The sequence below is a fragment of the Bos javanicus genome, chromosome 5 (assembly GCF_032452875.1).
Source record: "Bos javanicus breed banteng chromosome 5, ARS-OSU_banteng_1.0, whole genome shotgun sequence".
NCBI lineage: Eukaryota > Metazoa > Chordata > Mammalia > Artiodactyla > Bovidae > Bos > Bos javanicus.
Window position 1 is genome coordinate 27013914 of NC_083872.1, and position 19552 is coordinate 27033465.

Below are 19552 nucleotides of genomic sequence, written 5' to 3' on the forward strand. Positions count from 1 at the left end.
GGAAGACGAACATGAAATGTTAGCAGGGTTGAAATTTTAGATGAGGTGTTTTTTGACTTTTAAGGAATTGAGAGAGCTAGCCACACATTAATATGGGAGAAAAGTACTGCAAGCAAGAGCAGCAACAAATGCAAAGACCCAAAGTGGGAGCATGTCTCACACATTCTAGAATCATCAGGGAGGCTAGTGTGGCCAGACTGGAGAGAATGGGGACTAGAGAGTATTTGGAGATGAGGCAGGAGGAGCAACGGGAGCATTTTTCTGGAGGACCTCATCGGTCATAGAGAGGACTTCAGGTTTCGCTCTGCTTTGGGGACCCACTAGAGGGTTTTCAGCACAATAGCAACGTGACTGATCTGACTTAGTTTGAACAGGGTCACTCTGTAGAGAATGAGGAATGAACGGGCAGAAGCAGGCAGTCTGCTTAAGAGACTGTCACGGTTATGAGCAAAAGAGGATGGAGCCTTGTACCGGTTGGTGGTAGTGAAAGTGGTGAGAAGGGATATAATTCAGGATAGATTTTGAAGTTAGAGTAACAAGGTTTGATGATGGCTAGATGGGACAGTATATGTGAGGAAAAAGAAGAATCAAAAATTGCACCCCCCCAAAAAAATTGCATCAAATTGTTTGGCCTGAGCACCTTACAGGAACAGAGTTGCCATTGACTGAGATGGGGCAAGTGTAGGAACAAGTGGACTCGCTGGTGTATTAGGAGCTCAGATTTGGAAGCCTCTTAGGCTTGCAGGTGGTGCTGTCAACCAGGCAGTTGTATGGGTCTGCAATTCCAAGGAAAAGCTGAAGGTACCACTTTGGCAGTCAGCAGAAGATGGTTAGTTTTTAAAGCCATGAAACTGGATGAGATGCTATTGTCAAGACAGAGTGCATAGGTAGAAAAAGAGAAGTTCCGAGACTGAGCCCTGGGTACTCCAACATTTAGAGGTCAGGGAGATGAGAAGGGACCCATAAGAGACACTGAGAATGAGCAGCCAAACAGGTAGGAGAAAAACCAGCTGAGTTAGCTGGGTGTGGTGTTCTGTAAGCCAAGATAAGAAAGTATTTCAGGGAGTTTAGTGATTAGCTATTTCAAATCCTTTTGATGAGCTAAGGAAGACAAGGACTGAGCATTTATCAGTATGAAGTCTATATACAGTAGGGTTTCTATTCAGTCCTTGTAAGAACTCTGACAGGTAGTTAGTCTTTGAAATCACTTGTTACAGCAAAGATATATTTAGTTCCTACTGGGTGGTGTGGACATTGCAGTGAGTGCCTGACACAAGACCAGCCGAGACGCTGTCCTATCTTTGAGAGACTCATAGGTAAGGTAAGCACAAATGTGCCGAAGAGCCCCTAGACTGGGGACTCCTGAGGACAGGAAGCCTGTTTATTCTTTGTATACCCCAGTGCCTGGCACACAGCCAATACCTGGTAAATCTTCAGTGAATAAATGAAGTATGCTCTGAAAGCACAGACAATGAAATAGTTAAATTTCCTGAGCATAACAAAAAGAAGGCTTCACAGAGGAGGTAATATTTAAGTTGTGAAAGAAGACACAGGCATTTATCAGGAGATCAAAAATACAACCAACTTGGAATTTGCCCTTACTCTACACATCTCTGTTTAAAGAGCCAGAGAGGCTATCCAATGTTTAATGAAACTCCCTGAATGTTGAGCAGCATGTGGATATCTTGAGCCAGAGAGGCTATCCAATGTTTAATGAAACTCCCTGAACGTTGAGCAGCATGTGGATATCTTTGTATGCACCTCAGACACTTGTTTAGTAGTAAAATGTTACTGTCACTTTACATGGAGTGGTATAACTCAGAGTAAATGTGTTAAATCATTAATGCCTAGCTAGTTGACAATCAGGAGGGTCTGACAGACCTCATGTAGTTGGTTGTGTTAACAACCTTGGCCAAGGACTGGTCATTCATAACATGATTTGAGTGTAGAAACACTGGACTGGAAGAAACACAAGCTGGAAAACACTGGACTGGAAGAAACACAAGCTGGAATCAAGATTGCCGGGAGAAATATCAATAACCTCAGGTATGCAGATGACACCACCCTTATGGCAGAAAGTGAAGAGGAACTCAAAAGCCTCTTGATGAAAGTGAAGAGGAGAGTGAAAAAGTTGGCTTAAAGCTCAACATTCAGAAAACAAAGATCATGGCATCCAGTCCCATCACTTCATGGGAAGTAGATGGGGAAACAGTGGAAACAGTGTCAGACTTTATTTTTGGGGGCTCCAAAATCACTGCAGATGGTGACTGCAGCCATGAAATTAAAAGACTCTTACTCCTTGAAAGGAAAGTTATGACCAACCTAGATAGCCTATTCAAAAGCAGAGACATTACTTTGCTAACAAAGGTCCGTCTAGTCAAGGCTATGGTTTTTCCTGTGGTCATGTATGGATGTGAGAGTTGGACTGTGAAGAAGGCTGAGCGCCGACGAATTGATGCTTTTTAACTGTGGTGTTGGAGAAGACTCTTGAGAGTCCCTTGGACTGCAAGGAGATCCAACCAGTCCATTCTGAAGGAGATCAGCCCTGGGATTTCTTTGGAAGGAATGATGCTAAAACTGAAACTCCAGTACTTTGGCCACCTCATGCGAAGAGTTGACTCATTGGAAAAGACTCTGATGCTGGGAGGGATTGGGGGCAGGAGGAGAAGGGGACGACAGAGGATGAGATGGCTGGATGGCATCACCAACTCAATGGACGTGAGTCTGAGTGAACTCTGGGAGTTGGTGATGGACAGGGAGGCCTGGCGTGCTGCGATTCATGGGGTCGCAGAGAGTCGGACACGACTGAGCGACTGAACTGAACTGATCCTTAGTGCAACTCCATGCTAAAGGAATATTAAAAGTAATAGAATGATTGCAGTGTTGTGAGCATTAATGAGAGTATAGCTTAAAAAGAGAGATTTATTTTAAATCACCTTTAAAGACATGAATAAGAGGAAGAGTGTTCCAATGGGTTAATGAACTATGCAGAGACCAAGAAGCCAGGTAGTGTAATTAACATGTTGGGGATTTGCTTTATTGGGATGAATAGGTGAATTTTGGCCTAGCTTACTTCCCTTCTCACAACTAGTGGTTTCCTAGCCCATTTGTGCCTTAGAAGCCAAGATTCTGGGAAGTTTCTCCCACTAAAAATATGGGCTTCGTTTTCCTTTGGGGCCCTTTAGAATTTCAGGGAAAGGTAGTTCTGCCTATGTCCACATTCTGTTTCCTAACCACTTGCTCTGTATTTTGCCCTGCTTCCTTTCAGAAAGCCCCAAGGAAAGCTCAGAGCCAACGGGTTCACCAGCCCCTGTGATTCAACACAGCTCAGCAACAGCCCCGAGCAACGGCCTCAGTGTTCGCTCTGCAGCCGAAGCTGTGGCCACCTCAGTGCTCACTCAAATGGCCAGCCAAAGGACAGAACTGGGCATGCCCATACAGTCGCATGTGATTATGACCCCACAGTCTCAGTCTGCGGGCAGATGATGCCTCCCCTGGTGGAGGGGTCCCCAGCCAGAGCTCGCCCACCCGAGAGTCAAGAGAGACGTCATCTTATGCTCTCCCGTCTGCCTTGGACACGGCAATATGGGGGAGGGAATTGCGTGTTGTGAGTAATGGTCAGATGTGGGGCTTTTCTCACACAGTCATGTACGTTGACACCTGTACTAGGAGCCTCCCAGCCCCAGAGCCACATAGATCATTCCCCAAGAGGGAAGTTTCTGATGTACCCACAGCCAGAGGCCTTTATGGATGGTCTGAACAATCACCCTGCCCATGCACGTGTACCTGTCTCTTAACACTAACGCTTGCACTTCTGGGATTCAGTTTCTCAGTTGCCTCTCTTCCCACCCAGCCATGGATGATACCTTCTTGATCCTTAGCAGCATGCCACTTCCTGCTCGGTAGAGGGAGGCTAGAGTTGACAGCACATCACTGCTGCCCCGTCCCTAGCCACCCCGTGGACTCAGGACTTCATCTCCCAGGAGCTGCTTATTGGTCCCATTTTCCCCTTCATAAATTCTAGTTAAAACATTGACTTACGGAGAATGTAAGGTTACCTCTAATGTATGAATTAGCAGTATTTCCCAGCTCTTCCATAAACTTTAGCCCTTCTCCCTACCAGCCACCAAAAACAAAAAGAAATGAAATCTTAAAAGTTCTAGTACTTTCTCATTTATTTCAGAGCTATTTGGGTACCTCATTTTTTCTCTTGAGTTTTCCCAGTCTGGTGGTGAAGTCTTTTCCACCTCCCACTAAGCCTTAGCACCTTCATCTTATGGCCTTATTAGATACCGCTCAGTAGTGAAAAGAGAAAACACCCAGGATCTGACTGGCTGATTCCCTCCCCACCCCTGCTCTATCCTCCAGGACAGACAGGAACAATGTGGTTTTAAAGCTTGTTCCATCAGTTTACTGGATTGATTATGTTTTACAACAGCATATCAGCCAAAGCGTACATACTCCTTTTGGTCATCTTTACACTCCTGTGTCTCTGTCTCTTCATCCCCCTGCCTGTATCCCTGCCTCTGTCTCTCTTCTGTAATTGGTTCTGATGCAGCCCTCTGGAGGCTGTCATGTGGGGGACTTTTGTGCTCCCTCACTCCCCTCACCCCCATCTCTCAGCCTCACATGCCTGTCGTCTTTTATGAGCAAGGGTCTTATATGCACAAACGAGCCTCACTGATCTACCTTCTTTCTCGCGCGCGACTCCAAGCCTGGCCTCTAGGTCTCCTGGTTCTGTAGTGTTTCTTTCGCTCTTTTCTGCTCTCTGCCCCCTGGATGTGATGCTTCTCTGTAGTCTAAGCCCCAGGACTCAGGCATCCTAGCCAAGGTCCGGAGTGGGTTTTCTTGAGTATGAGATAGGTTGGAAGGAGGCGCGGGAAGGGGAGGTGGAATACTGATGTCCACCAAAGAGCCCTGTTTGTTGAAAGGTCCAACCTGCTGGGAAATTAGTGACTATTGCTCTCAGCCATTCTTACTTTGAAAAGTTGGGTTGCAGGGGGGACATTTTTATCCTTCTTGCCCCTCTTTCTTCCCCATTAAGACTTCTCGTCTTCCTTTGGCTCTGAACTATGCAATTTCTACCAAGGCCATAGGAAGCAGTCCAAAGCCAGAGGCCTGTGGATAGATAGGTCAGCTTTAATAGCCCTTCAGTATGAATCCCTTCCAATTGTCCCAGAGCCACTTTCTGCCATCTGCCCATGCCAGTAATGTCCCTTTCTCTCTGTCTCTCTCTCTCTTTCCTACTTCCATCTTATACATGCATACAGAGTAACTGCCAGCTTCCTTTCTTATCTTCCAAAATTGGCTGTCAGAGAGCAATGAGGAAATGGTCTAAACTGCAAGATCCCTTTCTCCTCAGACTGATAAACTGGTGAGCCAGCCAGATGACATGTTTACTGCATTTGTTTTTAATTTCCCCTCCTGTGTTCAGAGCTGGTGCTGAAGAAGCCACACCTGGTGAAGAAAGAGGAGAGAGAAACATGGTTTTCTCATCCTCCCCCACCTAGGACCCAACAGGAACAGCCCCTGTGGTGACTCAGACTAGCAAACGGCACAACAGATGGTCAGGATACAGGTGACCACCTCCAGGGACTCTGCTTGCCTTTAAAACTTCACAGCCATACTTATGCTCAGGACATTTCCTGTAGATGGTTGCTCTCTGGGATTTTCTCCTGCCTTAGCTGTGTTTCATTTTTTTGTTACCTTGATTTCCCGCTAGTAGCCTTGCCCTAAAGCTTGACTGCGTTTATGGCTCCTAAGGAGCCTTCATAAGGCCCTTGGCTAATTTTCTTCCCCCTTTAGTCAAGTGTCTTCAAGTTAAGGATCAGGCTGGCACTGCACATGTGTGCTGCCTCACTGCCTGACCTTGAGGGAAGTTGGAGTCCCTGCTGGTCTTCCCTGGGTAGGAAGTCTAATTTATGGAGCGGGTCTTAATTTCTTAGTCCCCATGTCTAAGTAAGTCCTTATTTCATTCTCGTCAGTGGGAAGTTAGTCCTGGGGACCTGAGAGGCATGGGCAGAACCTTAGTGGAGCAGCAGTGAGCTGCGGAAGGGACGCGACAGGACCGCCCCCACCCGTACAGCCCTCTTGTTGGTTTTCGGTCTCACTGAGAAAGCAGAGCAATTGCTAGAGCTGAAGCCCCTCCTGTAGTCAAGGAGAATGACACTTACCTTGTGACTGCAGCCAGCTGTGTGGCCGCTCACCCCGCTCCTTGCCTTCCAGACCCATCTGAACCAGAACAAACATCATGGAGGGTGTCACTTACTCCTTCTGAAGGACCATGGCCTTTCTATGGGCCTAAGGGAGGACACATTCTGAAAGCGGCTGGGAATGGGCTTCCCTGGTGGCTCAGATGGTAAAGAATCTGCTTGCAATGCAGGAGACCCGATTTCCATCCCTGGGCCAAGAAGATCCCCTGGAGAAGGGAATGACTACCCATTCCAGTATTCTTGCCTGGAAACTTCCATGGACAGAGGAGCCTGGCAGGTTGTAGTCCGTGGGGTTGTAAACAGTTGGACACAACTGAGCCACTAACACTTTCACTTCTAAGGGAAGACAGTTTCTGAAAGAGGAAGAGTGATGCCTTGGGACTTTCCTAAGTGAACACAGGACTCAGTCCTCCCACTCACCCCAAGGACACAGCTGCTAGAGATGCAAGGCCATAGAGGAGGGGCCAGAACCACGTCTTCTGGTTCACAGACTTTCAGCCACGTCGTCTTAAAGCTTGTTTAGAGTTGAAAAGTCTGAGAAAGCCTCCCACTCTATTAGGAAGGACTAGAAGGAGTAGGACCTCCTTTGCTTCATTTTTCCCTGTTGGTTGTATGTCCCAAATCTGGCTTCCTTTGGCCTCTGCTCTCCTCCTTGGCCCTGAGCCCTAGACTCTACACTCTTGGTGGCAGTAAGGAGGAGATAGCCTAACTGAACTGCATTTTGCTGCCTTCCCTATGGCTGTTCTGTTGTTCAGTTCCTTTCCTGATTTACTGCCCTCCAGCACCACCCATCCTGGTAGACAGGGTGCTTAACCATAACAACGCCCCAACTGCAGCCTGAACCACCAAGCAGACACCAAAGTATTCCTCCCCTGTTCGCTCACACTGAGAGGCTCCTTGAAAGGTGCTAGCCCTGAGACAGCTCTTCCCCACAAAGATCCCATTTCTTTCCTAACTTCCTTCCCATCCCGAAATCATTATTTTTCAGTAATATTATACATTGTATACACAGGAAGGAAATGTACTCTTTTTTTTTTTAATGTCATAACCAGTCTTTAGAATCCAGTCCTTCTAGCTGTATATCACATATGCCTTTGTTGATACGCTCTTTCTGCTTTCTTTAGACTTTTTTTTGACAGGGGTGGAGGGAAGAGCAGGACAGGTGAGGATCCTAAGGCAAATTAAAGGATCCTGCCCCGCAGTCCTACTTCAGCCTCCCACAACCCTAATCATTCCCTTGATCGTAGAGAACTGATTTCTCTGTTTCTGCATGCACGCATGCAGGCGCACACAGGCCTAAATGCCACACTCCAGGGCGGTGACCCGGCAGGAATGAGCAGAGATGGTTGCTGGCCAGCATTCCCACCCTCCAGAGCCGTTCATTCGTTTCTGTTTGGGGTAAAGTTCTTCCCCAGAATGAGAAGGGGCTGGAGAGTGTAGGGCAGCTTAGGGCAGCTTCCGTCCTTGGCAGATGCAGGTTTGTATCACAGAGTTTCTCTTTTTAATGGGGGCTGGTAGCCTAGAGCTGTCTCATCAGCATTAACCTCTGGTGAGTGCCGTTTTAGCTGTAAGAAGTGGCTATGAGCACTAGTTTCACTGACTCCCTTAGGGCAGTGGTTCTCAGAATGTGGTCCGGGACCAGCAGGACCATCGTCTGAGAACTTGTTAGACATGCACGCTCGGGCCCCATTCCAGACATACTGAATCAGAAATTCTGGGGATGGGCTCTGATAAGCACTCAGAGCCATTCTCAGACACACTGAGGTTTGAGAACCATTGCCTTAGGGGCGAGCTGGGAAATCCTTGTCGGGTGTCCCATCCTCTGCCGTAGCACTAACATTTTTCCATTTTGTCCAGTCCCTCCCTCCACTGCCATTAAAACAATAACAACATCACTCATCTCAAAACCTAGATTTGTCTTCCTCTACTTACCCCCAAAACCTGTCCTGCGTGGATCCGGACAGGAGTTGGCCCATACCCCCTCGCAAACGGATTACTCCATGTTCTTTGTTACAGGAAGGACCAGCTGTCCTGTTCTCCCACCCACCCCACCCCCTAACACACCTTTCAGGCAGGGAGATGAGCCTCCAGCCCCAGCAGTGGAAGCCATAGTCTCCTGACATAGTATCTGTTGAAAAGAAAGCTGTGTGTATCTATGGTTCTATCTCTGTTCATCTGTATATCTTTGACATGTAGCAACACCTCTCCATGTCATTAAGGAACTTGACTCTGGGTCTGGGTTTCCCCGGGCCCCAGTGGTGGACTTTGACAGGCAGGAGGATGCAGTGCTACAGGCTGTTTTGTTACAAAACTGTCTTCCTTTCTCCCCCCACCCACTTCAGCATGATCCCTGTGAGCAGGTTCTCACAGTCTCCTTGGGACGGGGCTGAGGCGGAGGCTTCGCTCTATTCTCCCTTCCCGTCCCTCCTCCTCTCCCCTCGCCACATAGCAGTCACCCCAGCCATGCCTTCTCCCTCTCCCAGCCTTGCCCTGACGTATATTGTGCCTTATTTATGCTGCAAATATAACATTAAACTATGAAGAGAACCACTGTCCTGTCTGATGCTTCAATCTACAAGTCCCATTCTTTCTGGGAACTCATTGGGCTCTCATGCCTGGGATCTTCACTCTCCCAATTCTTAGGACAGAAAGAACTGGCATTCTTATCCCTTCTTTTTATGCAGGGGAAGACACAGCCTAGAGGAGGTGGGTGGTTTGTAGGAATTACATAACACACCAGAAGGCTCAGCTCTGCCCTGGGGACAAGGGTCCTCGGCATCATGGGAGCCCGCCTAGAAAGAACTCGGAGATCAGACGATGTTGGAAGGCAGGTGAAGTGGCCTCTTAGCCTTTCAGCATTTTGTCCCCACTTCCCCACAATTAGAGAATAATAAGCCCTACCCTCAAGAAGCTAGGAGTACACGAAGACTTAGAGAAGCATTCTGTGAGTCTATGGGTGTGGGAAGAAGAGAATCTAGAAATGAGAGGTGGAGTTTCTTTAGAAGCAGATAAGGTAGTTCACAAGAAAAACAGGTAGTGCTCAGGAACTGTGAGGCGGTGTGGGCAGGCACTACCAATGTCTTGTATCTCTATTTCTTGATACCACAAATGAGGAGGGTGAGCAGGCTGAAGAAGCCGACTAGGAGATAGCCAGCTGCCCCCAGGGGAGTGTCCAGGAGGAGAGGTGATTTACATGCAGTTCATGGCTGATGTTTGGTGCAACTTACACAAACAGAGAGCTCCAGTCTGCGGGAGAGCAGGAAGGCAGGGTGGTCCTCACTGTGGTCGAGAGCACGAGAATCCAGCGAATGGCAAAGGGAGTTGCTGAAGGCCAAATACCAAAGCCGAGACAGAAGCTTTGGAGGCTGAGATGAAACTGAGAGCAGGACAGTTTGCCAAGGTAGAAGAACTAACCCATTCTAACTTCTCGCCGAAGGAGAGGCCCATCACCTCCATCCGGGACACAGGAAGCAGCTAGAACAGCTCCTTTCTGAATCAGCCTCAGCTCAGATCCATCTGTAAGTGATCAGAGAAATAACAGGATAAACGTGTTCGGTGAGCCCGCTCCGTGCTTGGTGGAGTGCTAGATGCTTGGCATTCATTAAATTACCGTTCACAAGCGCTCTGGATAACGAGTAGTTGCCTCCTGTCACGGATGATGAGGTATAGGTTGAGACTCTTGACCAAGGCACATAGTGAAGTGTTAACAGCTGCATTAAAACCTTTCGACCCGGGAGCTGCTCTGCAGCGTGCCACCCACCTCAGACCCTGCTCCTCTGAACTTAGTCGGATAAGAACGGACAAGGACCTCAGTATGGTGCACGATCCATTTCCCATGGAAAACCATCTACCCGTGGACATGACACTTCCTTTTGAGAAGTGGTGAAACTCTAAGACATGATGACGATGAAGGTCAGGTTCTGTGCTTCGCACCATCCAGGAGACAAACCTCGCAGAAAGGCGCACCCTAACTGAGGTTGCACGGATAGAAACGAGTATCTAGGCCACCCAGATCAAAACCTGCTCTCATCTACCTTTCCAAAGTGTGAGTTGGTTTCTAGATGCCTCACTTTAAAGAAAGTGAATGCTTCCCAACTCTACAGAGTGGAAGAATCACAATCTGTCTTCGAACACGGGAAAGGCTTGTAATGTGAGATGACAGGTCCGCTCAGAGTGGGGCAAACCAGAACCCCTGGTGGAGGCCACAAGATGAAAGCCAACTCCTTGCAAGGATGATTCTGTCTGGACTGCTCAGGAAATGGTAAATTCCCTGGGACCCGGATGTGCAAAGACAATCACAGCTAGTGTTTTAAGGACCCCTCCTCTATGCCAGGGTTACCAAAAGCGTCTCAAATAATGTTCCCCTTTGAAAGTGCTTCCTTTTAATGCTGCCATGTTTTAAGTGAAGAAACTTCACTTACAGAGAGCTAAGCATCTCGCCCAAAGCTGATTCATAGGCACTTTATATCATGAGACCTCTCTGGCATCAGCTAAAGAACCACACTGGCGGGAGTTCTGAGGAAGGACTAGGATCAGAAGGGAATACTTCCTGAGAGGCGGTGACTGATTTTTCCTAAGGGGGATTCTAGGTACCTGCCCCAATCAGTCAGAGGCAGAGCCAGGAAGAGGCTGGACCGACTAGAGGGAGGTAGACAAAAACAACAATCTAACCCCAGGATCCTGCCCCTGCCTTTCTGGGACTCTGACGTCAGGGCCTTGGGACCTCGCCTTCATTGAACTCTACTCCAGAGAGAAAATGGCCAAGCCGACCGTGCACAGCCGTGGCCGCAGGGTGGCAGCAGTGCTTCGGCTGCAGAGCGCTGCTCCGTACTCTGAAGTGGGGCTGGTCCAGAGCAGTGCTGGTGAAGATGGGGTCTGTCTCCAAACATCTGATGCAATCTCCACTTTCTGGGGGGCTCTGAGACTGCTTTTGTCTCCTGTACCTCACTTTTCTCTCCACAGGCACATCTCAGAGTAGTGACTCCATTTTTAACCCTCCAAGAGGCAGGTCCACGTGGGTGTAAATGGGCCAGGAGGCCCTGCCTGCAGCCTCCCAAGTCCCCGGACGGGATCACCCTGGCTCTTTCCTCCTTCCTTTCCAGAACATGATGCCTAGCCTGACAGGGCTTTCTGTGTGTTTTATTTTACAAGCTAGCAAGGAGAGGAGGTGATCCATGGGAGCTCTCCAACCTGTTGAGGGATTGGGAGTTCTTGAAGGCCCCCCAGGGCTCTGACAAAGCATCTGCAATTAATGATGCTTCTTGAGCTCTGGAGACAGGATTTATGCATCTAATAAAGTCTGTAACTCTAAGCTTAGGGGCTGGGGCCGGAGGCTGAGAGCAGGAAGTCCCACAGGGGCCGGGGAGGGGGGTCCCAGGCGGCTCTTAATGGAGCTGTGCATTTCCATTGCCTTCTCTAGATTGCCCCTCAGGCGGCTGTGGGAGGTGAGGAACAGGGGGACAGCAGGTATAAGAGGCGGGTGTGGCCACAGCAAGGCAGATGGCAGCATGGACGCCAGGCAGGCAGCAGCGCTGCTGCTGGTGCTGCTGTTAGCAACAGACTGGAGCCACGCTGAAGGACCAGGGGGCCGGGATGGAGGAGACCAGATCTTCATGGTAAGTGAGCATGCCCGTCCTCATCTCACCATTTTCCTGGACCTCGGTTTGAGACTTCTAGAGAAGGAAATGGCAACCCACTCCAGTATTCTTGCCTGGAGAATCCCATGGACAGAGGAGCCTGGCAGGCTACAGTCCACGGGGGTCACAAAGAGTCGGACACGACTGACTAAAAACAAAAGCTTGAGACTTACATTCCAGGTTCAAATACTCTGGCTCCCAGGGTCACTGGGTCCTCACATCTGAGGAAATGACTCCTTAGCCTCCTACAACTTGTCCTGGAGGTCACTCCCTTCCCCTTGTGATCTAAATGCCCAAGGCCCTTACCCATCTTCCTTCCTGGATGGCTCTATACCACAGGAGGAAGACAGCGGCGCCCACCCAGCACAGGATGCTCAGACCCCTAGGTCGCTCCTGCGCTCCCTGCTCCAGGCCATGCAGAGACCCGGCCGGAGTCCAGCCTTCCTGTTTCAGCCCCAGAGGTGAGTCTAGGAGGGTCAGAGGCAAGGCCAGGGCTGAAGGGAGAAGAGTGGGAGGAGAGGAGGAAAGGGGGGATCTGGGAGGACCCATAGCTGAGGGTGGATCTCTCCTAAGGTTTGGCAGAAACACCCGGGGCTCCTGGAGCAACAAAAGACTGAGTCCTCGAGCTGGAGAGGGGCTGAGTTCCCCCTTTTGGAGCCTGGCTGCCCCTCAGCGCTTTGGGAAGAAGTGACATGTCATCCTCTGAGGTCTGCATGCAAGGCCCACGCCCCAAACTGCCACGTGTCCCCTGCAAATAAAGCTGTCTGGCTTCTGAATCCGTGTGCGCGTGTCTGCATCCGCATGAGACATGGGAGGGAGTCCCAAGACAAGAACCACAGCCTCCCCCACCTCCACTAAACCCAACTCTCCAGGAACACAGGCGATGGTGTGCCCAGATGTCAGCGCACCCACCAGAAAGGCAAACATGGGGACGCGTGGGGAGCAGAGTGGGGAGGCGCACCAGGCACGTGAGCTGGCGCTAACCCCCTCTGCTGCTGACCACTCAGGGAAACAGACCAGGACTGAAGAATCCAAAAAGCAGCACATTTATTTGGGGCTCTAATGGGAGAGCCCCCAGTTTCATTCCCCTTGGTCATCACCAGTTACATGATGGCAGAACCTGGGCCAGCTGAGGCCCTGTGGTCCCTGGTTCCTGACCCTGTGCCCTCCTCAGCCTGCAGTCTGTGTCAGAGGTAGAGGTGGCACCTCCAGGCGGTACCAGAGCTGGGCAGGCGCACAGGCCGGGCGCAGGAAGAGCAGGGAGCAGAGGATGTATTTCATGAGTCCTGTCGTGGCTTCACTTGCTGCCCGCCATGATCTTGAGGTACTGCAGGGCACGGCGCGCAGCCTCGCCACGGGCTGCCTCCCTGGTGGCTGCAGAGCCATGACACACGGTGGCCGGCTGTGTGGACAGCTCCACCAGGCACTGGCAGAGCCCACTCAGGCTCAACTCCTCTGGAGACCGAGAGAGAAGAGGGAGGCAGTGTTGGGCAGGAGGGCAGCACCGGGGCGGGTCCATGTCACTGTCATGCCCTCCCGAGCCCTCATTCCCATCCATACTTGCTCTGGTCTAGTCCCCACCGGCCCCCGGCCCCCGATCCCCGACTAGCCATACCAATATCCAGGTAGCTGACATGAAAGGCCTGCTCCTCAGAGAGCTCACTGAGGACACTGCAGCAAGCAGGGCCCAGAGCGCCCAAGGAGCCCAGGGAGCAGCTTCGGAGGGACAGGATCTTCTCTCCCACCGAATTCCGCAGAGAATCCCAGGTGCAGCCTGGGCCTCGGTTCCGAAGTCCATCTAGGCGGGAGCCCACACCCTGACAAGACAGGGAGGGGGAAGGATGCAGCCAGGGGCTCTGAAACCAGGCCCTGAAGAGACATTCTATGCCCAAGGAGAGAAAAGCCCAAAGAATGCTTCCTCCTGTTTGCCTCCCACCTGCCAGTCAATCCCTGGATTGTCTGGTCTCTTGTCTGACTCTTCTGCAACCCCCCAGACTGTAGCCCACTAGGCTCCTCTGTCCATGGAATTTTTCAGGCAAAAATACTGGAGTGGGTTGCCATTTCCTCCTCCAGGGGATCTTCCTGATCCAGGGATCGAACCCATGTCTCCTGATTGGCAGGCAGATTCTTTACCACTGAGCCACCGGGAAGCCCAATCCCTGTGTGGCCCCTTCTAACTACTAGACTGTGGACCAGATGGTCAGGCAGCCTTTCTTATTCCAATAACAGAAGCCTACAGGTCCCTTGCCCTGGGCCAGCTCCCTCCCCCAAAGCACTCACCACGCAGGCCTACAGCTGAGGCTGAAAGGGGGCCCAGGGGTCCCTGTGTCCAGAAGGAAAATGGGCAGGAGGAGGCCTGGGGCCCAGGAGGCTCACTTCCAAGTCACAGACCTGAGTCCTCAGTGCCCTGCCCTGGCATGGAGGATGGAGCATGGGGCATGGCCCACAAGCCACTCACAATGGAAAAGTGATCGTCTTCGGGCTCTGCCTCGTTCCCGTCCCGGGCATCCAGAGGCACTGTGTGCACTCGAAGCAGCATTTTGGCCGCTGCGTTACGCTTTGCCAGCTTTTTGGACGTGCCACTGCCTGCACAGGGGAGAGGGCTGCTGAATTATGGCTCCCAATAGACCCGTTGCTTCCACCCAGCTTAAACTTGGGCTGAGGGTCCCCTCAGTGGCTGTCAATTGAAAAGGGGAGCTCAGGACCTGCCAGGCACCCAGGAACCTGGCTGGCCAGAAGAGGAGGGCAAGAAAGGGTGCAAGGAAGCAGCAGCCAAGCTGGGGTCTCAGCCAGGAGCGTAGAGAGAAGCTGGGAGCTGCCCCTGGCCAGGGCTGGAGTGCTGCGGGGTAGTCACTACAAGCACTCCCCTCCGCCCAGTTACCAATCTCAATGAAACGCTCCACTCGGCAGGTCATAGTAAACTCTTTGCGGTGGGCTGGCCCAGACTCCTGGGTCACCGTGTACTCAGGCAACCGCCAGCCTTTCTGCACCACCAGCTCCTTGGAAGGGAGAAACAAGGGCGCGCAAGAGTGTGAGAGAGGAGTCCTCACATCCTCCCCGCTCCCATCCTGGGAGTCTCAGGTTCCAGGTTAGAGCAGGAGTAAAGGGAGGTGGGTGGGAAAAGCCCTCAGAACAGGGTACCCGCCCCCGATCAGCTTCCCCCACAGCCCCGGGTAAAAGCAAAGGCAGGCAGGCAGGCAGGCAGGCATGGGAAACGAGGACGCGGCACACCTGTAGAGCACCGACCGGGTTGCACTCAGACTGTTGAGGAGAGACTGGGGGCTGCACCTCCATGGGGGAGCTCCTGAAGGAAAAAGGGCCCAGGGCCAAAGCTGAGGGGGCTGGCTCCTCCTGCGGCTGCCCAGGAGTCCTCCGCCCTGCTCTTGTTTTCCCCACTGCCAGCTCCCTGCTCCCCACCAGGCAGGCAGCTGTCTCTCCAAACATCAAGCCCGCCTCCCGCCCCCTCCCCCCCCTCCCCCCGACGAGGTCTCCTCCAGGTCCCAGGCTCATTTCAGTTTTCTGGAACACTTGATCACCACCTAGACAGGACAGTGGAGAGGAGGGTATATCCAGTCCCCAGAAGCACCTGATGGGACTCAAACAGAGGACCATCATGCGGCCAATTCAGAAGAAAATGGGACCAAGAAGACCTTTAGCGTGGTCAAATACTATCCACGTGGTACTGCCAAATTATAAATTACCTCCTGTCTCAAGAGCTTACCAGCTGGTGCAAATTCTTCAAACTCTGGTCCCCAACTATTCCATCCTCTGTTCACTCTCAGACTTCCTCATGCCTGACCAGCCTGGGTCTAAGGGCTGTGAGGCCGGGAGCTAGGACCCCTTTCCACCCTCCTCAGGCAGTCAGGAGAGACAAGATACCTGGTTGGGACAGCAGATGGAACGGGAGTAGCAGCCGCCGCAGCTGTAAAAACTGGCACGTCCTCAGGCAGTGAAGAATCTAGGGGAGAAAAAGAACTTCCCGAGGGGAAGGGGGCCTTTGATTCACACCCACATGGGGTGGTGGTGGGGAATAAAAGGTGGGGGACCCAGGTCCTCCTGAGCTGCCCTCCCCTAAGAAAATCTCTTTCTACCGAAGCCAAAACCTCAGGGAAGCTCAACCACCAGTTCCACCTGAGATCTTCTGGTGTCAAACACTTGATCAAAAATACTAAGAAAAGTGGGAGGGGTGTTTCTTCCTACCCAAGAACCGTGGGAGCAACCAACGCCAACCTGAGTGCAGAAGAGGGAACAACATCTTGCTGGAGAGGAGAAGTATGTTGGGGAGCAACCCCCTCCAGCCTCAGCCTCCACCCCTCTCCCTCCCCAGGCCCAACCTGGGACCCAAACCACAGCCACAACCCCACACTGCGGCTGGTCACTGCCTCCCAGCATCCCTCACAGCAGCAGGAGCCCTGGAAACATCCTGCTCAGGTTTCAGGGGAAGCTCTCAGGAAGCAGCCACGTCAAGGCAGTTCAGTGTCACCAAGTGAAGCCTATGGGGCAGAGGGGCTGACGCAGGGGCCTGGGTTCCTGACAGAGCCTCTAGGATCCTCGGCCGTTCCTCCCTCACCTGCTGTCCTCCAGGGCTGGCTCCAGCATGCTCCCCCCTTTGAGGTGTTTGAGGGCCACCTCAGCTGCCTTGTGCTTGGCTGCTTTCTTGCTGGGGCCCTGACCTAAGAGAGGGGGTGTGGGCAATACTGGAGGTCACTAGAAGGATGGAAAAGAAACCAGCATCCCACAGCCTTTCTCCTCACAACCAGAGGGAATCAACCAAGCCCCATCTCACCAACCTCCCCTTGCCCAACGCTGAAAGTGTTACTCTAACTGCTAGAAGGAAGGGCCCTTATCTTTCCACAAGTTCCCCAAATCAAGTCATGCCAGGTAGAATTGTCCTTGAGGTTAGCCACCTGGAAGTTTTTGCTCTGTCCTACTTTCCTCTGGGGAGCACTTTCTTTCAATAGAGATTGCTGGAAAAATAGTAAAAGTGTAGGCTCCAGAGTCAAAGCCTGGGTCTGCCATTTACTAGGAATGTGGTCTCGCCCCAGCCATTGAATCTCTCTCTTGGTTTCCTCGCATTCAACATGAAAATACTACCATCTACATCACTGGATTCGACCAAGGTTTAAGATTAAGTGGAATTTGATTAAGCACCTGGAACAGAGTCCAGCACAGCAGGCACTCATTCCCCCAAATGCTGCACTGAGATTTCGATTTATCTCCTTTTTCCTCTAGGATGACAACGATCTGCCCGATCACTGTGCCAGTTCTGCTTGCTCTTCTAACTCTCCTAAGTCCTAGGTACCTCCTCACAGACCTGTTCTCCCAATCCAGTCAGTGATTTTTCCCCAAAAATTTCTCCTTCCCTCACTGGTCTTGGAGAAGAGGACCGTGAAGAGACTCCAAGCAATAAAGCCAATGGGGCCCTGTGAATGCACACCCCAGCCAGGCTGCCCAAGCCTTCCTCACCAGTGCAGCTGGTGTCGCCAACGGTGACCCGGAAGGTGAAATTAGGCTGGTGGGCTTGGCCCTCGGCTTTGAGAAGGTCGTACACGGGCGTCTTCCCTATTCTGGTCCCATACTCCTGCAGAAGGCTGATCGGGGTCTTGCCCGGGTTGGCTGCCAGCATTTGCTCTATACTGGGGGTAGGGGCACAGACCCTTCATCACATCTCCCCTCTCTGCACCCACCTGGCCAAGCACTGCCATTATCAGACCCACGCACACTATGGGGGACACTGGGTCCAGGAAACCTCAGGCAGCCACTGGCTGGGGTCAAAGTGGAGTAGAGGTGCAGGCTGGGAAAGCAGGGTCCACTGCCCCGGGGCAAGCAGGGAAAGCACTGTTCCTGTCTCAGTTAGGGCGGGGGATCCTGTACCCCAGTGCAGGTTGGAAGTGCATGTCCCCTGACACAGTGCAGGCCAGGAACCCAGTACCCACCAAATGCACTGAATGTCGGGGGCATAAAGCCCAGTGCCCCAGTGCAGTCTGGGAACCGGGCCAACCCCAACTAGCTAAAGCTGGAGGCAGTGGCCACTGCCGGGGTGCATGCCGGGAACCACGGCCCACTACCCCAGTGCTTGCCGGGAACAACCCTCAGGCCAGATGCATGCTGGGGCCGCGCCGCTACTCTCTCCGCACCGCGCCAAGCTCTGCGCCCTGCAGGGATCGGTACCAGGCGGCTCACCTGGGCAGCCCGCAGCCCGTGGTAGTGCCGGAGCCTTGCTCCTCTTCACTCATTCCCTCCTCCGTCCCCGCAGGCGCCACCGTGACTGCAGCCTCCACGCGCCCCAATACACCGCCGACGAGCTAGGGCCGGGGCCAAGCCCCAAGTCGCGGCCGGTCGGGCCCACCGCGGGGCATGCTGGGATATGGAGTCCCCCGCCCACCGGACTCTATGAGCCTCCATCAGGAGGGGAGCTATGAGCCTCCATCAGGAGGGGAGCTATCCGCCCCACAACCCTCCGCGTGGTTCGTTCAGGCAGGCAGCACCGCCTTCTGGGAGGAGTGGACCCTTCCACTGTCGCTTCCCGAGTTGAGGGTGGTTTTTTGTTTTTTTTATTTTTAACAACGTCCCGCCTCCTTCCTTCCGCGTCTCCTCACCCCGGGCTGGAACTCGGGGCATGCGTACCAGCAAAGTGGAAGCGGCTGGGGGCGGGGCAGTAAGGGCGAACTCAAGCCTAGGAAGGTGGGGAGGGATGCTTCGGGTACCGAGAAAACTACAGAACCCAGGAGCTCGCGCGCCATCACTGTCGCAGCTGGGAGGCAGCATGCGCGAAAAGTTTCGCGGCATAATTGGCTAGTCCCGATTTTGCGTGCTCGCTCCAGGTGGATTGCGATTGGTTACCTCATCTAAAGGGGCGGGGACAAGGGAAGAGTCAACCCTCTTGACTCCGCCTCTTTCTTGAGAAAAGGTTGTGATTGGCCCAGGTGAGAGGCCGCTGTCGGTTGCTGACACTTTGCAGTCTAGGAGGGTGGGCCCTGCCTGGACGCGGGAGGCGACTATTCCCTGCCCCTCTGAGCTGGGGCTGTTGTAAATCCTGGTGCACCTCAGTCTCAGTTCCACCTCAGCCTTTGGCCTAATCCTCTGGCGCTCGGGCCTTCGTCTTATAGAACCTGCTTCTTTTTCCTGTGTTGTCCTTCACCACCCTTCTCATTAATTCTGCAGGCTGTCGATTTCCGCTTATTTTCTAAAGCCTTTTTAGAATGGACCTACACCTTTTCCCCTTACACCACGAGATACCCTCCGGGGCCTGAGAATCGAGCTATAAGGGACAAGATTAGAAGGACTAAGGCACATAGTGGTCTTATTCCCTCTGCCATGTGTCCCGGGTCTCAGCTAAAGAGAGGGCAAGAGAGAATTCTGGCCTCTTAAGATTAATCGACTAATCTGTGCGGAACAGAACCCGTATTTTTGGGTCCCAGAGTTCCATTTCCTCCTCGCCAAAGTCTCAGCCACTAGCGTGAAAGATGTAGGGAAATTTTTGTGACCTTGGAGGGAAAGAAATCACGAAAAATGTCTGACTCTAATGAGGGTTCTGGGAATGGGTCAGAGACGAGATGGGCTTGCTCCGTGCGGGGCTAGAGGTCCGATGGAATCTTGGAATAAAAACGAGGGGTCATCCAGGAACACTGGAAAGGGACGGGGCGTTGAGCTGAGTGGATTCCAATTGGTGGACCCGGAGTGGTGGCAATTAGGGAAAAGAAG

At 52.2% G+C, this 19552-nt stretch overlaps 3 protein-coding genes across 10 annotated transcripts in view; 2 read left to right on the plus strand and 1 right to left on the minus strand.

Annotated features, from left to right (window-relative positions):
* Positions 1–8764, plus strand: part of LOC133247293 (cyclic AMP-dependent transcription factor ATF-7) — a 95382-nt gene extending 86618 nt beyond the window's left edge. For all 5 annotated transcript variants that reach the window (XM_061415871.1, XM_061415875.1, XM_061415872.1 and 2 more), the window contains one exon: positions 3269–8764. In XM_061415871.1, coding sequence (XP_061271855.1) covers positions 3269–3486 — 218 coding nt within the window. In that variant the 3' untranslated portion in view covers positions 3487–8764. The remainder of the gene's footprint in view (positions 1–3268) is intronic.
* A 93-nt stretch (positions 8765–8857) lies between these two features.
* Positions 8858–12877, plus strand: NPFF (neuropeptide FF-amide peptide precursor). The gene is made up of 3 exons (XM_061415920.1): positions 8858–11827; positions 12188–12309; positions 12422–12877. The coding sequence occupies exons 1-3, from the start codon at positions 11600–11602 to the stop codon at positions 12537–12539; spliced, it is 468 nt and encodes a 155-aa protein (XP_061271904.1). The 5' UTR covers positions 8858–11599; the 3' UTR covers positions 12540–12877.
* TARBP2 (TARBP2 subunit of RISC loading complex) lies at positions 12872–18242 on the minus strand. 4 transcript variants are annotated; one of them, XM_061415918.1, is made up of 9 exons: positions 18032–18242; positions 17315–17479; positions 16419–16521; positions 15728–15823; positions 15080–15152; positions 14730–14847; positions 14307–14434; positions 13464–13665; positions 12872–13303 (listed from the first exon to the last, which is right to left on the minus strand). In XM_061415918.1, the coding sequence occupies exons 2-9, from the start codon at positions 17472–17474 to the stop codon at positions 13146–13148; spliced, it is 1038 nt and encodes a 345-aa protein (XP_061271902.1). In that variant the 5' UTR covers positions 17475–17479; positions 18032–18242; the 3' UTR covers positions 12872–13145. The 4 variants fall into 4 exon arrangements, with proteins under 4 accessions (XP_061271902.1, XP_061271898.1, XP_061271899.1 ...); XM_061415914.1 differs by having other exon boundaries at positions 17315–17484; positions 18032–18241; XM_061415915.1 differs by lacking the exon at positions 18032–18242 and adding an exon at positions 17785–17950.
* Between the last annotated feature and the right edge of the window lie 1310 nt (positions 18243–19552).